This window comes from Thunnus albacares, chromosome 13 (genome assembly GCF_914725855.1).
Source record: "Thunnus albacares chromosome 13, fThuAlb1.1, whole genome shotgun sequence".
Classification (NCBI taxonomy): domain Eukaryota; kingdom Metazoa; phylum Chordata; class Actinopteri; order Scombriformes; family Scombridae; genus Thunnus; species Thunnus albacares.
Window position 1 is genome coordinate 19,454,182 of NC_058118.1, and position 22,116 is coordinate 19,476,297.

The 22,116-nt window shown below is 39.1% G+C and overlaps 1 protein-coding gene across 4 annotated transcripts in view; it reads right to left on the reverse strand.

Moving 5' to 3' along the window:
- gabrg2 (gamma-aminobutyric acid type A receptor subunit gamma2) overlaps nucleotides 1-17,955 on the reverse strand; it is a 55,277-nt gene extending 37,322 nt beyond the window's left edge. For all 4 annotated transcript variants that reach the window (XM_044371060.1, XM_044371059.1, XM_044371058.1 and 1 more), the window contains exons 1-2: nucleotides 17,364-17,955; nucleotides 7,367-7,506 (exon numbers count right to left, since the gene is read on the reverse strand). In XM_044371060.1, the coding sequence (XP_044226995.1) occupies nucleotides 7,367-7,506; nucleotides 17,364-17,479 (256 nt within the window). In that variant the 5' untranslated portion in view covers nucleotides 17,480-17,955. The remainder of the gene's footprint in view (nucleotides 1-7,366; nucleotides 7,507-17,363) is intronic.
- Between the last annotated feature and the right edge of the window lie 4,161 nt (nucleotides 17,956-22,116).

Consider the following 22,116-nt stretch of genomic DNA (forward strand, 5'->3'; position numbering starts at 1 on the left):
TTAGAATAAAAATAACAGGGGCGGAGGTTTGACTCTTTCTTTTAGGTCCATCGTAAAAGTTTAAGGCATTGAGTTCACTCCATACAAGTATATACAGTAATTTACTTTAATCAAATGATCCCACTTTATGCTTAAGACACTATTACATTATCTGGATTTTTACTGGGTCTAAGATACATCAGATACTGCTAATGAAATGGAAACCCTGGCTCAGATTTTCCTTTGTCTGCGAGTAGACTACATCAAAGCCTTCTCCGATTAGGCCAACTTCCTGTTCAAAGGGGCTTCCTGCCAATGTCAGAGAACCACACACACTCCATATTTTCAGCCAAACTCTTGACCCATTTACGAGAATACCTTTGTGCACTCTGCAACATCCCATCCATGCCTTTTCCCGTCCTTCCATGTTTGAGGCCTGTGAGCCCCTCTTGGTAGCCAATCATTTACTCTCTTTTCTCACAGACATGCTGGTGTTTGCCCGTTGCTCACACAGAGACGCAGTTTTAGGTTGAAAGTGCCTCATAAATATTTTGACTTGAAAGGATTTGAGGAAAAATTACACTTCGTAGACCAAAAGAGATCACCAAACAACTATGCCACATAACATTAGAGCAGCAGATGCATTAGAAACTGCTAAATGTCAGTTTACTTGAAGATAATTTATTATAGGGAAACTAGTGAACACACAATTAGAGATACAGTGAATTGGTGTTGTTGTTGCTGTGTGTGTGTAATTACAGTATGAACTATATATACACCCTCTTGAGTCAGTGCTTATCTTTGTTACGTACACGCCTTCATGTATGTAAATGGATTATCTTTGCTTGTACACCTGCATGTGTACATCTGTCCACTGCCATGTGTTACACCTCTTCGTGTCTACTGCCTATGTCAGCTTGCTGAGATGGACAGGGCAGATGTCAGACAAAGTATGGGTCATAAAACTGGACAGCGTGGTGTCAAACGGATGTCCATGCTCTGTCAGATCCCTCTGAGTCAGCCTGGATCAGCTTCCACACTTTGCTATCTTTAATGCGTATGTTTATGGATGACTGGACGTGATGTCTTAAAGGAGTCAGGTTAAGAGTCAACCGGCTTCAAGGCTTGATGTGAGAGCTATAGTGAGCGTGAGAGATAGACAGAGGGAGTGAGTGCAGGTTTGCATCCATTTTTCATGTCACTCCCAGGCATACATGCATGTGCATTGCATCCCCACCCCCAAGACACACTTGCAAATATAAGAATAAACTCACACACACACACACACACACACATGCGCGTTGCTCTTAATAGCTTGTACTTTATCTCACATGATGTTCTCAACAATTCAGTGTGGCTTTTGGCCAGATATATCAGTGAGTTGCTATGAATACTACTGCATTAATGCACTGGCATTTAGGGCTGGGCGATATTTTTTGATAAATAATCATCAGTAATGTGGATATAATGACTAAGTGGGTAAATGCAAATAATAGAACAGCTAGAACCGTCTGGTAAGTTACACCACTTTACTGTACAGCCTTTTAAACCAGGAAAAGACAACTCTTATGCCATATCATGATATTAAGATATCTAAAATCTAAGACAACATCATATCACAATATCATATAATATTGATATATTGTCCAGCCCTAATTGGCATAATTAGAATTTATGTAGACTGAAAATATGATCTACATAATATGTAACCCTGGACTTGATTATTAGCAAAATCACTTATAAAGTTGCAGGCAATGCATAAATAAAATATTAATAAATAAAGCAAGTGTAATTGTCTTATTTTACACAGCCAACTGGAAAGTGGATGTCTTTTATAAATGCACAAACAGGTGCCAAGGAAATATTATTCCAAGATGCCAGTGAACATAAAGTGGCAGTGCTAAAATTTCCAACTTGCTGTCTAAGACAACATAAAATGTGCCAATACACCCACTACAAGCATCCTGGTAAAAGGCTGATTGAATTATAGCACACAGAGTCTGACCAAAATGCATAACCATGCATTAGCAATCATTTAGACCCGTTCATTAAATTTATTCAATTCACTGTACAATAACTTGATGTCATTGTCATCGTTCTCCATGTTTGTGAAATAATCCATTTACATTCTAGAGGGCATTGACCTTGACCAATGCCATGGGTGTATTATAAATGAAGAATTAAGCATTTTCAAATTCTCTCAATTCTCTCTCTCAGTCTCTGTCCTATTTGCTTCAGTTTTTCATCCGTACAGTACTCCAGGGGCATTAAAATTAAATGAGCATCACAATGGACTTCAAAGGGAAACTGTGGCACAATCAGCGATGAATCTAAATCCACAGCATTTCAGTGCTCTGAGGAGTGGAGGAGAAACTTCGCTTTGCCTTGGTATGGTTGGTTGGTTGGTTGATTGGTTGGTTGGCGGCTCAGATGACAGTATAGCTGGCTAATTATAACCCCTCTGTAGCTGTGTAACTTGGCAGCAGCTGGAAGACCAACACTGAGAGAGCGAGATCATAGTGTGTTTGAAGATGATGGTTAAGACGGTGGCAGCCAGCCGCCCAGCTTCGCAGCAGCTTTCTGGGCTGAAGCTGCACCTCAAAGAAGATCTGAGCTGCTCTTCAATTTATAGCAAAAGCCCACTTCTAAAGTCTTAAGTATAAAGATGATGCCCCTCACGAAATGTGTCACATTATATGCAGAATTGTACTTCTTCTACTGTATATAGAAAAACAATGAAAGCAGTAGAGTATGCATATAAGCAGCTGAGTCCATCAGATTTACTATACATGTCCTGCTTTCATCATGTGCAATCATTTCAGTCATTTCATTAGTCCTGGTTTAAAGCTGCATGAGGTCAATACCCAGTAGTGGTACCTCCAGCCTGGTTGTGCCTTTCCAGTTAACACATGGGCCATGTTTGTGGTTGGGACGCCAGTGAGGGGCTTTCATTGTACCCGCAGGTGTAAAGAAATGGCTGCTGAGGTAGCAAAGCGTGGGCTGAAGCCAATGCAGAAGTATCTTAAAGTGCAATGTCACGATGGTTGCTAGATGCTGGCTCTGAAAAAACACTAAATTCAGGTCCTCTAACAACTGTACTGGTCATTTTAGAAATTTTTGCTCCATTAAAAAGATTTGAAGATTTATAGTAGGCTTTGATGTCTGCATTGTGGGTGTTGATTGACAACTGTGATTGACAGTTTGCTCTCCCGCCGCTCTCTCCGGACCCTGGACTCTCATTGTGTCAAACTATTGTCGTAATATTTTGGTAAGTTTACCTTCCTCGTTAGCATCATTTAGCTAATGTTAGCCCAATCGTGCACCACTCAGTGTTCCCAGTAAGCTAGTATTTGTTTCTGTCCGAGGTAGTGGGGCATGTTTCCAGATCGTGAAAGGCGACACCCGACACTCCTTATTTGGAAGGTCCTGGCTCCAAACAGATAAGATGGGGCCAACCATAAGCTGCAACTCTGGGCTTCAAACAGGCTCCAATGCAAACCAATGGGTAATGTAACACCTTGCTACATCCATCTTTACATACAGTCTATGCCAGGGACAAAGGACCACAGTGCATTCCAAAGAAACAACCACAACTGAAAAAGAAAGACATAAAAGGTGTATTACGCAACTTTGCATGTTGGTGGCTCCTAGTAGCCTGAACACATAACTGAAAACTTGTTTTATCTTGAAAATCATGTAACACGATTGCACACTCATGGGTCTGTGATCACTGTTTTGGCAGAGGGAAAAGCTCCAACAATGCTGAGTCAACATTGTTGACAAGTCTCTGGATGGAGCGTTCTGTTGCTGTTGTTTAGGATGTAGGTAGTATATCAGTATATCAGTCATATTTATCTCTTCCTGTGGGTGTCCTTCACCACAAGACACAAGACTTGATTTAGACAAACAAGACAAATGTCTCAGCTGTAACTCTATGACATAGGCAGTTATACTGTGGCATCTTTTCAAACTATTCCTGTCATTTGCAGCTTTACTACAGCACTAGCCAGTGTCCCCCAATCCAGCATGGGTACTACAGCAGGTGGAGAAGCAATTCACTATCAGCATAAAGAATGGCATATCTTTATCATTCTATGACAGTGTGTGACAGATTCTGATTTAAACCAGTTTTCCCAGGAATACTGACCCATGAATCAAGCATTCAAAGGTGGTAAGGATCTCCCTATTCGGCTCTTGCAGACAGACGTGACAGGCTATAGGATATATGTGCACTTCTCTAGACAAGGGAGCTCTGCCCAGCTGTCTGTCAAAGTGAAGGGAGTAAGCCACTTGTCTACTTCTCACATTGACAAGACAAGGCTTGCAGGACCATGACAGACTGCTATTCTGACCACAACACATGCATGTACATAAACACAGGTAAGCGCAGGGTGTTATTTGCTGCCTCTGCTGAGTTATTTTTATTTCCAGCGGGGACAAAAATGTATCCCCCTCATAGCGAGGGGGAAAACAACAATAAACAACAATAAAATCGGAAATGGACTGGAAAGTGAGTGACAATAGAGATGACACTGCGTCTAGGCTATGTGATGATGCAGTAAATCAACCAGGGGTTTCCTCCTTGCCTGCTCAGAGATTTGCATTGATATGGATAAAAGAGGCACAACGTTCACTGGATGACCCCTTCAGGGGTAAGCATAAAAAAAGACAGAAGTCAAAGCAGACTGTTTTCTTAGTCTGACAAGTAGGCCTATAGTGTAGCCTATTTATTTTTATGATGACAGCACGTTGTACTATTGCATGTTGTGATTATTTTCTATTTACTATTGAAGTTTGCTGCACACTGTGCATAGAGCTGAATTAAACAGTGACTTGCAAGAATGACATTAAGTGTATTGGCACGTCTGGCCGAGTGACACTATCCACAGTACTGAAAGGAGCGTTGGAGGGCAAGTTAAATTAGCATTTAAACTTTTAGTTTTATTGTATATGGTCACATCTCCTATGTGTCCGGATGAGGAAAGGACAAGGCATGAATTTGACATCACTTCTCTGAGAATGAATTATATATTTTTTTTAAATGATTAAAATATTTCTGCAAATGCAGTGGTCAAGATCAAATTTCATAATTGTTTTATTAAAGTTTATAATTATTTTATTAATGTTACTGTAACAGCTGCAAGAAATAGCCTAATAATCTTCATTGTCTATATAGGCCAACTGTGGTTCTGATTTATTTTCAGGAGTAAAAACATTTCAAAAACATCCCCCCCTCTGATTTTTTTTTCACAAATTGTATCCTTTACTTTATACTGTAATCAGCCTTGCTGCCAACACTGTCATCACACAACACAAACACATGCATAGAATGGACAAAAGCAAACCCACACATACACTTTGTAATGTTCAGCATTGTGTAATAATAAACTGTGCTTTGTGCATTAAATCCTCTGTGTGTTCAGTTTCTACAGCCTAAATGAAGTGAATATGCACTGGCCATCCGGCTACAGCTGGTCTCCCATTTTCATTTCATGCCATTAAAAAAGTCATTATTTCTTATTATTTTACAATCTGCAGCAGATATATTCAAATATGTGTCAGGTGGCATGCCTTATGTTATTACTAGCTACCAACAGTGGTGAGGCAAGTCACAAGTCTATAAATTTCCAAGTCGAGTTGGAGTACTAAGGTTTATCTTGAGCTTTTAAGTCATTCGCCCTTAACCAAATGTAATGCCTTTTTAGAATTTCAGAGTAATAATTAAGTAAATTTACAGAAATAATAATTAAAGCTTTTCAAAATGTGTATTTATTACTTTCAAACTTAATAATATTTAAACAAAAGCAGATCAGATTTGCCTCGGTATGTTATTCCTGTTCAGTGTTTCCCCTATAGTTATACAGACCTGGTAGGCCGCCAGACCAACGACAACCGCTGCCAGGCCAAAGAATCTTACCAAAAATAACGCCAAATATCCATTTAATTGGGAAATCAATTATCATTTGCGTTTGGAAGCCTCTGTGTGGCGCTGTTCCAGAATTGTGAGTCAACCTCCGTGTTGTTGCCTGGGAAACTCTTGGTAGCGTAACTCCTTTAAGGAAAAAGGCAGTGTGTAATGTGTGTGCATAGCGAGTGTGTGTTTGAGCGAGTGGCAGAAAAGTGACGGTGAATGCGAGCGGAGCAGAGGAAAAGGATATCAGCGAGTTGTCATTCTGATAGTAAATGTACAGTCTAGGCTACAGCGTGTCAGTTAATAAATGCTACAGCTTCTCAAGACCAAGAAAGTCTCATCTGTTGTTTCCCCAACAAATTGAAAAGTGAAGGGGGTTCGCGCGGAAGTTAGCAACAGTGGGTTAGCCTAACCTGACCAGGCTCACTTAAGGTGGACTGACTTTTAAGGTTGACCAGCTGTTCTCATTTCAGTCTCAGTCTTCATCTCAGCTGCTCCTAAACAGAGAACAGAGAAATGTCTGGCTCTGCCAAACACACCTTTCACATGCTTGTGTAACATGACTGGCAGCTGTCGGATTGATTCAAAGTATATTTTTATAACATAATTATACATCTTTGGGCTTTGGGAAAGTTTCAAGTGAGACTTAAGTGTAAGTAAAGCGACATCATCTGTGTTTAAGCCTTTTTTGATTTTGTAAAGTCCAGTCTACATTCATCATGTGTGACTCAAATCTGACTCGAGCCCTGTGACTCGGGGCCCACCTCTAGCTCACACAACAACAGTGTTATTGTGTGAGAAGCTAATGATTAAAGTAATGTAGATTTGTTAAGGGTCTAACTTCATGCGTATATAAAACTCTTTGAAAGCTCCAAGAATAATGACTAAAGAGCGCAATCAACCTAAACACACAAGACTGTTTTTCTTCCTTTACTTCCTTAATAGTTGGCATGAGATTTTTACATTCAAAAACCTCTCAATGAGTATCTGCACATGAATGATAAGTATCACTAGATGTATACAGAGTTGTTTTTTTTCTCTATCTTTATAGTATGAAAGTGTCTCCTCTCCGTTTGCTCAAGTGCCTCAAGATGCAATTTCTTTAATTGCTACTCAATTCTGGCTCCAAAAAAAGGAGCCTATACAGGAGTCTAAGTATTCACTTAATCTAATGAGTTTTAATGGCTATTTTAAGAATAATTGCTGCATTAAGGAGATATTAAAGCTTAAAGAATATAGTGTATAGGGTTGGTTTGCTTTCATTGACAAGTGTTTCAGACTTCACCTCATTGCACAATTATAGATTATCTCTCTTCAACGCATCCCTGTTTCTTCACTTCATGGGTAAAGTGCTTGTGTATAAGCATCTATATCAGTTAAGCATATGTGTTTTAATGCAAATTTGCCCATAAACGTGGGTACATTTCTTTGTGATACTGTGACTAAACGGATCATCTGTGAAAAATCAGCACCCACCTCCGATGTCAGGTCTGAGTTTGTTGTCGTATCCATCTAGTAGGCTGTTTAGGATGTGTGTGACGTCACTCTCGTACACTTTGGGAGTCAGCACCCACGTCTTGTTAGACACCTCATCATCGTCATCAGTCTGGAAGGAGCTGTGGTGAGGAGAGAGAGAGAGAGAGAGAGAGAGAGAAAAAAACATGCAATCAATAATTTCTTTTAAAAGGAGAGCAAGCTTTTCCCTTCCTAGTGTGCTCTTCTGTCTTTATAAATAAATATTAGGAGATGAGAGAGACAGTGAGGGTCAGGTTTTTTGAAGATCCCAAACACAAATATTCGAGATTCAAGAGATTTTATTTGTCACATATGCATACAAGTACATATAGTGAAATGCTGTTGCGTCAGACTCCCAGGCAGCACACAATGAATGCAAGAGCCAACAATAAAAAAATAATATATATATATATGGATAGATAAAGAAACAACAGCTTTTAAATAGCAGTTGTAAGCAAAATATACAAAATAGTGAAGGTTATGAAGTAAACAGTGCAGATAAGATGGCAACAGTGTGTAAATGGCAGTAGTGTATAGTATAATATGCATAGGTGAATGTCCTTGGGTATATTGTCCTTCAGGAGTTTACTGTTCATTGTTCATGGCTCTGATAGCCTGTGGGAAGAAACACTTCCTCCGTCTCAGTATGTGATTTGTGGCTGTTCAGGCGTTTGTCTGATCACAGCCACACAATCAGTCCATTGCTGGGGTGGTGGGGGTCCTTTACTGTCCTTCCAGCTCCGCTTACACACCTCCTGTTGCATAGGCTCATTAGGAAGGGGAGCGCAGTACCCGTACTGTGCTCAGCCGATCGCACAATCCTCTGCGGAGCCATCCTGTCCTGAGAGGAGCTGTTCCCGTACCAGGCAGTTAGGCTCCCCGTCAGGATGCTCTGCACTGCAGCAGAGTAGAAGGCTAGCAGGACTTTGTGTGAGACCTTGAATTTCCTCAGCTGTCTGAGGTAATACAGGCGCTGTCTTGCCTTTGCTGTCACAGTTTCAATATGTGTAGTCCATGTTAAGTCCTCGGTAATTTGCACACTGAGGTACTTAAAGCTGCTCACCTTCTCCACTGGAGTCCCGCTGATTTGCAGTGGGGTGTAAGACCTCTGTCATTTCCTGGCATTATTTATTATAGTCCACCATCAGCTCAACGTTCAGGGAGAGGTGGTTGGCCTGGCACCACTGCGACAGGCCTGCCACCTCCTCCAGATATTGATTAAACATGTTGTTTGTTTCTATTACTTCTCATGAAACAAAATAGTTGCATCAATGAAAAATGCTAATATGAGTTACAGAAAAGAGTGAAATACATTATGTATGATTTACAGTATGACGTACTAATTTGAGCAGGTTCACAAGTGAATTAAATTAGCCACACATTCAGCACAGCACTTAAACACCATGCAAAGTTGTCATTAATCAAATATTTACATTTGGTCTACTGTCCTGCAAAGCCTGACTGGATGTCCTGTTGTCTCCAACATATGTACCAGTTTACAACATACATTTTTTCCACTGAGAAATGCCTGAACCCTTGCAGCAATGTGATCTTGTGCATTGATTGTAAATTGCAAAAAATGTGTCCCTTCAAACATGCCTCTTTAGTTTGATATAGACTGATATTCTTGTCAGATATTTTGAACTTAATCCACATCTAGGGCCTTTTAGGGCATAACGTTTTGGTGAAGAACCCACCAGTATGTCAAGATTAATCAGATAAGACATTGTACAAACTATGTCCTATCTGATTTTTGATTTGAAAATGAGATGAAAGGGCTGAACTCATTTCCTTCTGATCTTGGTATTCTTGGTTCTCAATCTTTCTGGTGTTATAGAAAACTTGTACAAGATGCAAAAATTACCAAAGCACAAATGAGTCATGACCTGAAAATGGCACAAGCCTCATACATATGTCCTCATCAAAGACAATATACAGCTTCTGGCTGATGGAAATGATGTGTTGTTAGATAATTTAAAGAGGATAATTTAATATTGGATTTTTTTTCTTATACCAGTTGATTACTGAGTACTATCACCTACGCATTTGCTATTGTCATTAACTTTGTCCTCCTGGTTCAAACAGCTGATGTTAGCACTGATGTCAAGTAAATGAATTTCAATAATAGTTCAAAAATAGTCACTCTGCCAGTTGTCAAAGTGAGATGGCAATTTTAGACCATTTTCACTCAGTAAAGGTTGGAATTTGACAAAATTGACAAGTTATTGAATCAAAGTAACTTCTTTCATGTGATAATGTCTTATATATTGTAAAAATGGACGCTTGAACGATGTAGAGAACAGTTATCTTGATTTTATCTTTTTTGTCCAATTTTTCCACACTCCCAACCCCACCTACATGATACTCAAAGATGTTAAAGCAAATACAAGAATCGCATATACTCTTGCTGTCAGATGGCCGAGGGTTTGAATAATGACCTCCACGAGTCCATGTTGAATAACAGCTAAAGCTCTCCTTAGATTTTCAACTCAGTGACTCTACAAAAATAATGAATAAATTTGAAGAAAGTCGAGGTACTGTACTTGACGGCAGACTTGTTTGTCATTTCGTAAAGCGGGTTTTGAGGGCTACCAAGCCTCTGTGAGACCTGGAGAAGACAAGCCAATTTTCCTGAGTTTACTTCCTAACCTCAGATGTCTCAAACTGGAAGGGTAATGATGTCTCAAGAGCCTCTGACCATAGACACCACCACAAGAGAACAGTAAATGTTTTTCCTGCTCTCCCACAGACAGTTATGATCTTGGTAAATTATATGTCTGGAAGATAATGCTTTGTTGCAATAGATCTTTTTCAGGTTTGGGACCTGAATAGAGGTGTGTGATCTCCATTGACTACTGACAACAATATGCTACCATGAAATAGGACTATGAAAAGAGACTGACTTAGCACTACAGAATGATATCTGCAATGAAAAGGGAGTTTGTACTGCCAGTGGGCAAGGATAAGATACCTATGTGCTTGGCAGAGAGAGAAGTGTAGACAGAGAAGCTTGTATGTAAATGCATAAATGCACAGGGCAAATTTGCACTGCACCTTTTCATTCGATTTGTGCTAGCGCAATCTGTGTGTAATTAGTGTGTGATTTACTAAGGCAGCATTTCATTACACAGTCAGTGCCGGGGTCTGCCTTCTACATACATTCTGTGAGTGAAAAGAGAACTCAAAAAGGCACATTTCAGTGGTAAGCAACATCAAAGAATGTAAAAACAAACATAATCTTTTATGTTTTGTGAAGAAATAACAATATTCCAAAAATACTTACTAAGGCTCCAATTAAACTCTGCCTGAACTCTAACATTTGAGGTGTCTATTACTGAGTTTTAATTATAAAATGTACATCAAGAACTGTAGTAGGAGTCATACAAATGTCTAAGGAATTCAAAAGTTATGGAATGATACAAAATGGCACAAAAGAAAGGATTTCTTGACTAAACATGGAGGAGCAATGTTCAAGTTTTATGAACTAAGTATCTCACATATTTGGAGCAAACTCCCACAAGAATTCAGGTCTGCTTCAACTCTCAGTTCTTTTAAATCAAGGCTTAAAACTTTTCCTTTTATTACATATCTCGCACTGCACTGCAATATTATGATGCTATTTATGTCATTACGCTGTTGAATCTGTTTTATTGAATTTTAGCTTTTTCTTACCTTCTATTTTATTGTAATCTTTTCATGTGTTTATATGTGTCCTTAACAGTAATATTACCTTGTTTTTTATATCTCTTTCTTAATGCCTCTTTATATCCTGTATAAAGCACTTTGAATTGACTTGTTGTTGAGCGGTGCTCCACAAATCTGTGCCTCAGATGATAAAAAAAAAAAACATGCACTGTTTGAAAAATTATACAGATTAGTGTAGGCATAGAATGCATCAGAAACAAGGCCATGACAGAAAAGGAAATTGATAGAAAATTCAGTGGGTAGATAGGATAGATAGGAAGAAAGAGAGATGACCAGAGAGAGGGGATTGGAGAACTTCTGCAGTACTGTCAAATCCTCAAGCTCTCGCAGCTCTGGATCACTTATATACTTCCAGTAAACGCCGAATCAGATCAGGGAGATGGCCAACAGCACAAAATAGCAACGCTGAACAAGTTGTGAGCTCTCAGCAAGGCTTTGAAGCAAAAAGAGGAAAGGAGACTTCTGGATGAAATAATAAAGAATCCGAAATGGTGAGAGAGAAAAAAAAAAAAACAGTTTCCATGGTAAAGCAAAAAGATAGAAGCCCTGATAGCTTTCTCATGTTCCTAGGCTGGGTGCGAGGAATAATGTTTTGACCAGTGCTCTTCCTTAGACTACCCTAAAAGCTATCAAGTGCCATCCATCTCCACCATAACGCTAGCACCTAAAACATTAAATCTTAATTACATTACTCAGGTGGACCCTTTTAAATAAGTCTTACAGAATGTTCTAAAAAATATCAAGGGAATACCTGTCTGTCTCCAGCACAGACAGACAGATTTGATAAGATGATGAGATAGATGAGACAGGCAAATAGATAGATAGTTGATAAATAGGGCAGAGGAGGCTGCGAGAACCTCAAAACCTCTGATGTTTTTCAGGTTGCTGCAATTTTATCATCTATATTCATCTCACACAGTATCTCTGTGCATATGGAAATGCTCCAAAGACGAGTAGATCAAAGGAAGAGCCATGTGTTCTCCACTGCAGGCAGATCTGAGGTTTTGCCTACTAACTCAGTACCTGAAGGTCCACAGAGAGGCCTGCGCCAGTGTGTGTTGTGCTGTATGTGTGCGTGTGTTATTGTGGGTTGTGTGTTTGTTTTTCATACATATGTATGCCCATGTCTGTGTATGTAATGATGGAGAGTACTGGAGTTAAGTGTTGCATTCACAGCTACTCTTACTGAGGACGATCTGATTTCATACATTCTACCCTTCACATTTAATGCCACCATCAAGAAGCACTCTCATTTGCTCTACACGCAGCAGTGAAAACCTGTCCCTACTATTGAACAAATCTCAATTAAAATCCCATCTCAGGTTTCATGTAAACCAGCACCGAACTGCCCCCTCCTCTGCAGTTTTACCTATTCATAAGGAGGTCTATAACAAGGATAATGATAGCAATATGAGCAAAGGAAACGGCTATATGACTACCATTAGCATCCACATCAAGTTCCCCTTGAGTTATAATCTTTGCATGTTTTAAATTGAATCTAACGAACGCTGCTTATTATTACTCAACATGAAATTGATCCTGCATCTCTGCAACAACACAACAAACCCCTCTCGCACATAAAATTGTAGCTGCAACCCTCCTTTAACAAGCTCGACCCTTACACAGCCCACTTTATACTAATTAATAAACTTGAATTGTTTGAAGTGGATGTAAATTGTCCTACTACTTCATCAGACTGTCTGTGTTATGGTACTCACATACAAGACTGTTAACCAATCACCTGAACTATGTCAGCCTGATCTATTTAACTGACCTAGAGAGAACCGGTCTATTTACAGGCTTCACTCAGTCCCGTCTAAGCCAGATCACAGATTGGCTAACACTGGCATGACATGGTGACTTGTTTCTGTCACTGGTTAAGTAAAATAAGGCAGATTAGTCCAATATGTAATGGTGCCAATATCGTGTATCAAGTTAAACATCCCAGTGTTTCCCCTAGGTTGACTGCGTTGGAGTGGCGTGGGGGGAAGGGAGGGGGCATATGAAAACTCAAGACAGAGACTCATCAGCCAGACATTTCTCCATTCTCTGTTAAACAGCGGCTGAGATTGACACTAAAATGAGAATTGCTGGTCCACCTTAAAAGTCAGTCCACCTTAAGTGAGCCTGGTCAAGTTAAGCTAACGCGTAGTTGCTAACTTCCGGCTAACTCCTTCCGATAGATGAGTATTTTCTTTGTCTTGAGGAGCTGCAGCATTTATTAACTGACAAACAGCCTGTACTGTACATTTTCTGTCAGATTGACTTACCCACACACACACACACGCACTGCCTTATTCCTTAACGGAACTACGCTACTCTTGTACCTTTCACGTAGATGTCCTTTAAAGAACAAAGAGAGGGAGGATGACTGTTTGAGTGAAAATCATGAGTTGCTCGTTGATATTAATGATTGTCTGAAATTTTAGCAGCAGAGCTCGTAATTTAGCAGTGGCGGTGCTATAGGGGATTATAGGGGAAACACTGCATCCAATCAGTGAGACTATTTAAATGTGAAGTTCTACTGACATATTCAACTGAACTGATTTAATTAAAGATGATATAAACAAACATATATAACATCAGCCTAAAATATGAATGACTTATTGAGTTAATGCTGATAGTTTTGTATAAACTATTCCATGCATGTAAAAGCAGGTCATATGTATTACCAGTGAGGGAAACAAAACATCAGCAGACTAATTCACCTGCTGTGTACTTGTGTCCTTAATAGACAGAAATTCACAAACCTTTTTGGATTAAAGGTAGCCAGAAAAGATCTATATTTAACCACAAAATGTCTCAGGATAAAGAGAGAAGTAGTAGGGCTGAGACAGCAGGGATAGCCGGAGTGAAAAGATTTTAGATAAGAAACTCTCTTAGCTTGGAAAATTGCAAGGCATGGTTTGTGAAGTAGCCATGGCCTTACTTCAGGTTTATTGTGTCACACCTACAGGGGTGAGCAAATGGGAGTAATCACCACTGCGGTTAATTCAAATCCTCCCAACTCCATACCCCGAAATTTGAAATCACTCCGACCTCTATACTTCCTGGGTGATGGAAATGACACACTCTCTTAAATCGTAAGCAAGAGGCAGCTATAAGCTTTGACTGTCATCTTCCACTGTCCCGTAAAAAGATTGACAGATCTGTATGCTATCAACTCCATTTTAGAAATTCTGAGACATACATATGATACTCATCATGCGATACATGACAGACTGACAGTTTGTCAAAAATCATACGCCCCAACTCTTTCCAAGTGATGACAAGCAGCAGATACTGTATAAGGGCAAGACTGAGTCCAATGCACTGTGTGTTCCCCATTTTAAGGGATGGGATTTTAAAGAAAACTACAATTTGGTACAAAAATTGCCCATGTGAGATGAGAATTAATGTAAGTTAGAGGGTAACAGGAATGCAACAAATGACAGATTGGACTGTGGATGGATGATTATTGCATGTATTATGTTCATGCTTGCTAGTGAGCTAATTTTAGCGAATTCTATTTGCTCTGCAGATCCAGGAGTCTCATGTTTGCCACACTGATGACATCAGTGAAAACCAGATTTAGTCACTTTGTAATTATTTGTTTTATATACAATTATGCCAACTGCAGTTAAGTGTGTGGGTGTTTATGTTGGCAAAGTATATTTTACGTTTTGTTTAGCCAAACAAGTTTTTTTTTTTTTTTTTTAAGTCACAGCTACATGTAACATTGTGTTGCCTTTGCTATCTTAGAAGTTGTGCATTGCTGGCATTGACACATGGCTTGAACTTCACACATTAAACACTGAAATTATATTATAATTATGATGAGTTATAGTGTCTGATTTAAAACATAAAATCTTATTATCAGAGAAATATCAGGGTGTAATGTCGCAAAACCCTGTCTGATTAAGAGAAACTATCTTGGGGCTATTTAAGGGACTTTTCACTTCTTTCTGTATTATTAATTGATAGGCATTAGAGAAAAACTATTTATTTTCATTAAATTTGATAAAATATTGAGAAATTATCTTTTTGATTGAGTAATATTGATAACAACTAGTATGAGTAAATGAAAACTTGAAATGTGATTAATTAATCTCATCATGTTTATTGAATCAATATGAACTCTTTGATCAAATCTGAACTTGTAACAAGGGGAAGCTAATAGTGTGTCTTGTTTTGTTGGTTTGTTTTTGTTTCTTAAATGAGAATTATGAATTATAAATGAGAATTCAAATATGCTCTAGTGCAGTTAAGCTTATAAAACAAAAACAAAAAAAAATAGCAAATAAATAAAACTGGAGTGTGTCCTAAATTGTGATTATGTAATGAATTTCCCCTGCCACCTGAAATGCTTGAGGTGAGTTTGCAAAACAGTAAACATCACATGGTGTAATTAAAAAAAAAAAAAAAAAAAATACTGAGCTCCCTCACTCTGACATCACCCCTCCTGTCATGACCATGCTTCTTGGTTCACAAAGTCTCCTCTTGGATCCTGGACCAGCATCTGCAGCCTAATTATAAACCGATGAAACTTAAAAACAAACCAACTGCAACAATGTTTCTTCCGCAAAATGCCCGACCTGCTGTAGGTCACTTGAGGGTGATTTTCCAAAACTGGATCCTGTCCTTTGATTTGAAACAGTAATTGACTGACTGACTGGGGTTAATGTATGGTGATGCAATCACATATCACTACACATAGTAACTGTCAATGAGTCACAAAGTAGCATAGATTACTGAAAGCATGCCAGAGGCCTTGAGAGATGTCTTATGTAAGAGTCTCATACATGAATCACAAATTATTTCTAATGCAACTTGCCGAACAATATAGCGTTTTTTAAATGATCACAAAACACACAAGACTTGCTTATTATCTGTTTAAAATGAAAATATATCTTGCTGTCAGTGGTTGATAACTAAACTTTGAGCCACAAACGTGATCTTTATACAGGTGTTTACATGGCAGAGCTCACATTTGGCCATGTTATGCTTATTTTAGATGCACCCATATGTCACTTCACTTCTTTGAATAGTTAATTGTGTTTTAATCACTCATCCCCAAGTTATAAAATCCATCAACTGCCAGTAGATCTGAATTCTAAATGAAATTCAATGGCATAAGGTATATTGTTTACTCAAGCATACTGTGAACACTACTTGTGCATACAATTAGAAATACACAGGCCTGACAATCGAGGCTGGGCAGGGAGCCCTGAGGTTGCGATCAGCATGACGGTGATTGAACGTCGACTGATTTATCTGCCTCCATTTTTCACCCTCCAGCAGCACAAGACGAGGGCGATGCAGGGAGCCAAACCATCCGCTTCCTCTTGACTATTCTTATCTCAGCACACGGGAATAATGTCTTGACAGGGACGACCAAACATCTTCTTTCAGCAAACTCACATCTGCACCTCAGTTGAAGCTGAAATGGCAGCCCATTGCCTGTCTGTGTGTGTTTATGTGTGTGTGTGCAAGACAAGGATCAGTTCATATGTGTTATCCTTGTCCTTATTGTGCCTTTACACTTGCATTCTCTGTGTGATTGCCTGCCATTTTGAAATGCTTTTTTTTCTTAATATCAAATACGTGGGGGTGAAACGTACCCTCATTCATACTCGAGTTCTCTTCATTAGAAACATCTGCTTTCATATATCCTTTCGAGTTCGGACACATCCAACAACATGCTTTCAATAATGAGGCTTTGACTCTTAGAATAGACTTGATCCTTGAACACAGCTTAGCAGAGACTATATGTAGCCTTAGCTTCACTCAACTTAGCCTGCCTGCCACTGTGCTATTTCTAACGCAGGGCAGATTGTAAGAGATGCCGGACAAATCGTCTCTTCATAGAAATATGTATCTGCAAAAATGCCCGATGTCCACAGAGAAATATTTAAAATAGTCTATAGCTGTTTGTCGCTTTTGTTCTCTCTAAAAATGTATATTATGACACACGGAATCTCACAGTAATGCGATGCATGTGTCACTGTTGCTATGATAAAAAAAAAATCATCCTTTGATGTGATCCACAATATACATGTGACGATATATACACTACATGCCTTGATTTTCTACAAAATCTAGATCCCCCTCAGCTACTTAATTGTTCAGGATCCCGCGAACAGCAGGGCTGGGTTGGCATTTAGATGGGAGGCACCGCAAAATGATGTGTTGGTAAAATAAGAAACATGTCACCCAGCAGAGCAAACATAGAAAACACGGTTTTGAAGGAAAATATCACGCAATAATATCTTACCTTGTAGGGAGATTAACGGCAATAAACACCCAGAGAAACAGCTTCAGGGGAAGGGAAGGCTTCGCCATTGCTGCCGAGCATTTGGAGGCTAAATTTGGTGGAGCCATCATCACCATCTTCGTTTCCTCTTTATTGCAGATGGACGTGTCCGTCTATTTACTGTGTTTCCTCTCTACGATACATTACGCACGTTAGCAGTAGCGGGTCTGCAAATCTAGACCCGAGGCGGACGTGCGGTGGAGTGAAATCAGCCAAAACAAAATCGATGCGAGCCGAAAGCTTGATTTCGTGTCGCTCGTTGTTTCTTTTTTTTTTTGCGTGCCTGTTACCGAGTCGACAACCTAGCAGGGCCCTAAAAAACTACCACAGACGGCGAAGACCCCGTAATAAGCTACTCTTAATACCGAGCATCTGAGAGAAGCACTGAGCCTCAGACTGAATGCAGATTAACACTGGGGTCAGAGATGCACGTTGCTGCAGCACGGATCAACACATGCGTGGTTTCACTAAGCGGAAGCACAGCTCCATAGACTAAAGGGGGGAAAAAGCCTTAGCTTGATGCTACAGGAAAAAATGGTGGTTTTACCTTTACTGCGAGCACACCACTGGTGTATACCACGTGATGATGGTTATTATAAAAATATTTTTTTCTTTATATGATGAAATGATACTATGTTAAGATGGTGACAGTACAAGTATTGCCTACTGATGGGGGTGTGAAAGTTACTTCCAAATAATGTTATGCAGTAATTAACACAGTTCAATGCCAGGGTCTAAAGTGACATTCTGGGGTCCCTCACAGACTAATGAGGAGCGCGTGCGTGCGTGCGTGCGTGCGTGTGAGCGTGCCTGCGTGTGTGTGTGTGTGTGTCTGTTTGTGTGTTCCTTGATGCCATGCAGATCTATTTGGAATCCTATAAATGAGCCGCAGGCATGAGTCTCAGTCCAGTCATGGTTTCAGCACCTTGGACAGCTCTATTAGTTGCATCTGCACCGCAAACCACCAATCAGCACCAAGGCCAGCTCCTGTCAGTTTGTTGCTGCTTAAATGAGAGGAATAGTGTCTTTTACGGCCCGGATGATTTAACATAAAAGGAATAAATAAATAAGTACTGTCATCCTTATAATGGAGCCCAGAAATCTGATGAGTTAACCTAAGCTATTCTCTTTATACATTAATTGATTGTTTGACTAAATGAGATTGAGTAAGAATGCAGCCCGTGCACGAAGATATATTTTTAGTTAGGCAGCATATACAGTTTCTCTATGATATATGTGGTTTTCCAGGTCTTTTGACATATTTTGAAACCAATCCAGGGAGAGTATCCTGAGGTTTACACTGTCCTTTGTAAGATACTCTAGTACCCATTTCAGTATCCTTATATAAGTATGCTAATGCTCCCTCCTTTGGTAGGGTGTAACTTCTTTCCAAGGACTCCTTGAGGGGATGTTTGAGAAAAAAGAATGCGTTCATGATCTAAAATACAAAAAAACTGCCTGTTCCACACAGTCTCATAAATTACTTTGATACTGCTATTACATTTCGCAGTATCTCTCCCTCTCCTCCCTCTCTCTCTCTCTTGCTCTTACTTTTTTATCTATCTGTCTATCTGTCTGTCTGTTTATCTGTCTACAGTATATAGATGCACAAACACACACCATGCTTGAATGGAGAATAAAATTGGTGCTTGTTAGAGCTGTGTATGTGGTGCTAGTGATGTGTAGCAAAGTAGGTCACGTGTCCTCAGCAGCATTGTTCTGTCTTCTGTTTTTACTGGCCCAAGGATACTTTCACATCTGCCAAGTTTTTATTTCCCAGCATATATATGCTGAAGATATCTTGAGCTCCATTTATTTTATATTGTTATCTTAAATTAAAGATGGAAAGAACCATTTGGCTTCATATATATCAACACAGGGGGTTATAAAATTACTAAAGAAACATAATGTAGATAAGTAGACATACAGTGTTTATATATTTTTGCCCCAATCCAATTAAAATGTTGATGTCAAATGACATACAAAATACAAATAATGTTAATTGATCTCATTTAAAATGAAAACCTACCTGCTTGAAAGATGCTGGGGGGGAAAAAAAACGGAAGCACAGAGGAGAGTGGCAGGTGCAGCTGAAACAAGCAGGTGCTCACAGAGTTATCATCTTGTCATGGGGCATTAGTCCAAATTCCCCACAGAACATCTATTCCACAGGCATAAAGGCAGTGAACATGCTGTACTTCACTTTTGTGGTCCCATGAGGCTACAGCCTTGGTAAACTGTTGCACTGTTGTTCAGTATACATGTGGCCTTATGAACTCATTCACTCAGAATGATAACCGTCCATTGTCTGGTTCCTGTTTTATTAGTTATTCATTCATAACATTAGTTATTCAAATTTGACTGTGGCAATCAAATTTGATTGCAGCGGTTGCCACCTAAATGTGACATGCATGGAAAATGAGCTATGCCTTATTTGCAACACCATCATGTGTTTATTTGTGGTAAGTGAGGCGCCGCATAAATCATCTTAAGGAAATTGACAGATGCTTCATCAGCCATGCAGCACTCCTCAAAGGCGAGTAAACCAGTAAGCTCCCCTTAAAGTCCCCCTCCATTCAAAAATGTTTTTTTCTTCTTGTTCCTTCATTTGGATGTTTGAGCTTGACTATTCAAAATAATGTATGTACAGAGTTTGACACTTAAAGGCTGTTTTCACATTCATCTGCTGAAAGTGGAAAGTTTCTCTGTGCTCATTGAAAACCTAAGTTAAAGGGGTGTACCCCACAAGCATGATTTGGCATCACAAGCAGTTTGGAGGCTGATCCTGGTCAAATATGCAACTTACACAAGTGTCATGTGGAAACTTGAAACCTCCAGTGCAAATACACTGAGAATTGGCTTTTCAGTGAAGTAGGAGACATCTTTTGTCTAACTTTTTACATGAAAAATAATTACATATTCATAGATTCTGGATTTTTAATGAAGGGGAAGGAGGAGATGTAATTTTAAGAATTCCTAACTCTGTAATTGAACTGTTTTGTGAAAAAAAACACATTTCAGACACATTATTTTTTAAATTATATTATTATGTCTTAAAACATGTCTGGAGGTGATCTTAAATAAAGTATGGAGAGGAAGTCTTTTTTCATATGTAATATATACTTCTATAACCACTTTGTGATGCACATCCCTCTGCTTATGCTTCAAAACTTCTTCTACTGTGGATATAGCTTTCATAAGCCAAAAAGGAAACACATGACAAATTGTTTTGACCATCTTCATATCTTTAATGATTATAAATATAATACTTAAAAAAGAAATGAAGGAAAGTAAGTTCAGGTGTAGAACTGAATTTGTGCTTGCATCAGCTAATTGGCATCAGCTGTCACAAAATCATTGGCTTACTGATGCATCATCTGTTCAGCTACCAGCTGACTAGTAATATACAATCATACAAGTGTTTTAGGCGGCCTTTATAAATTGTTTACTCACTGTTACACTGCTGGTTCTCTGTTTACAGGTTTTAGGAGGTACAACTGCATATGTGAAAAAAATGTTTTGTAAAGTACTTTGTGGCTCCGGAGAGAGCTTTGAGAAAATGTGTTTTATGGGGCTGAAGACTGTTTTGAAAAAGGAAGTATATGGAGGTGTGGAGTAATAGAAATAAGTGAGCTTACCAGACCTCTGTAGCCGGCTCCTCATCTCTACTTGAGGCTAGTGGCTAGAGGTTACTTTAACTTCTATTAGCATAACACACCCTAATCTCTGACCAAACTATCTTGACTGGCAGTGGCGTTGCATTGTGGGTAAAGTAGGTGCCAGGTTTTGACAAGAAAGAAGAATATATGGAATAAAAAAAGACCATATCTCTTGTTCTGCTGCATCAGTTTTGAACTTTCCATTGTGAGTCCAACAATGTTATAGGAGTGCAATGCTAAAGCAGTGGAGTACTTTTTTAATCACCAAGTACTCCAAATTAAACGGCCAAATACATTGTTTGACCATACACTCCAGAACGACACATAGGTGCATTTTCTATTCTGGCGCCCTTATTGACAGTAATCAGCAGGTCAACATCAACTGTCTGTGCTTTCCTGTTAAAAAATAATGATATTTTATGATGTGACAACGCTGTGGTTAAGGTCTAGTTAGGTTTAGACACAAAAACCACTTGGTTAGGTTTAGGGAAAGATCGTGGTTTGGGTTAAAATGATCACTTTGTGAAGGTTAGAGAAACATATGGTGTGGGTTTAAGTTACTACTTCTTTAAAATTAGGGCACCTTTGTCGTCCTGGCTATACAGAAAATAATCACAGGGTGAAGGTTAGAGGACAATCATAGTTATGTTTTTTTTTTTAAGTTTCGTGACTCGCAGTTTGAAATGAGACACTCGTGGTTAGACACAAAACAAGCATTGGTCTGCTGTGGCAAAGTCCACTTTTGAGTTATAACTGCGCCACTGATCCGGGTCATAACTACTGTGGCCGCTAGATGGCATCTGTCACTCAAACGTAACTATATGTCGTTTTTTGGTGATTGAAATTACGACCTATTGTGTTTTTTTCTTGGGAGGACAGTCTCCTTTTAAGTATGGGGGATTAGTTAAACGATGAGTTAAGTTAGATTTACACCAAATTTAACTGCATAACCATTTGCAATAAATGGTCAACTCTAGTGTCTTTAACTGAACTATATCACAGTTTCTTTGTTTTTTTAATGATACTTGTTAAGTTAAAACACTCCTATTATGAGC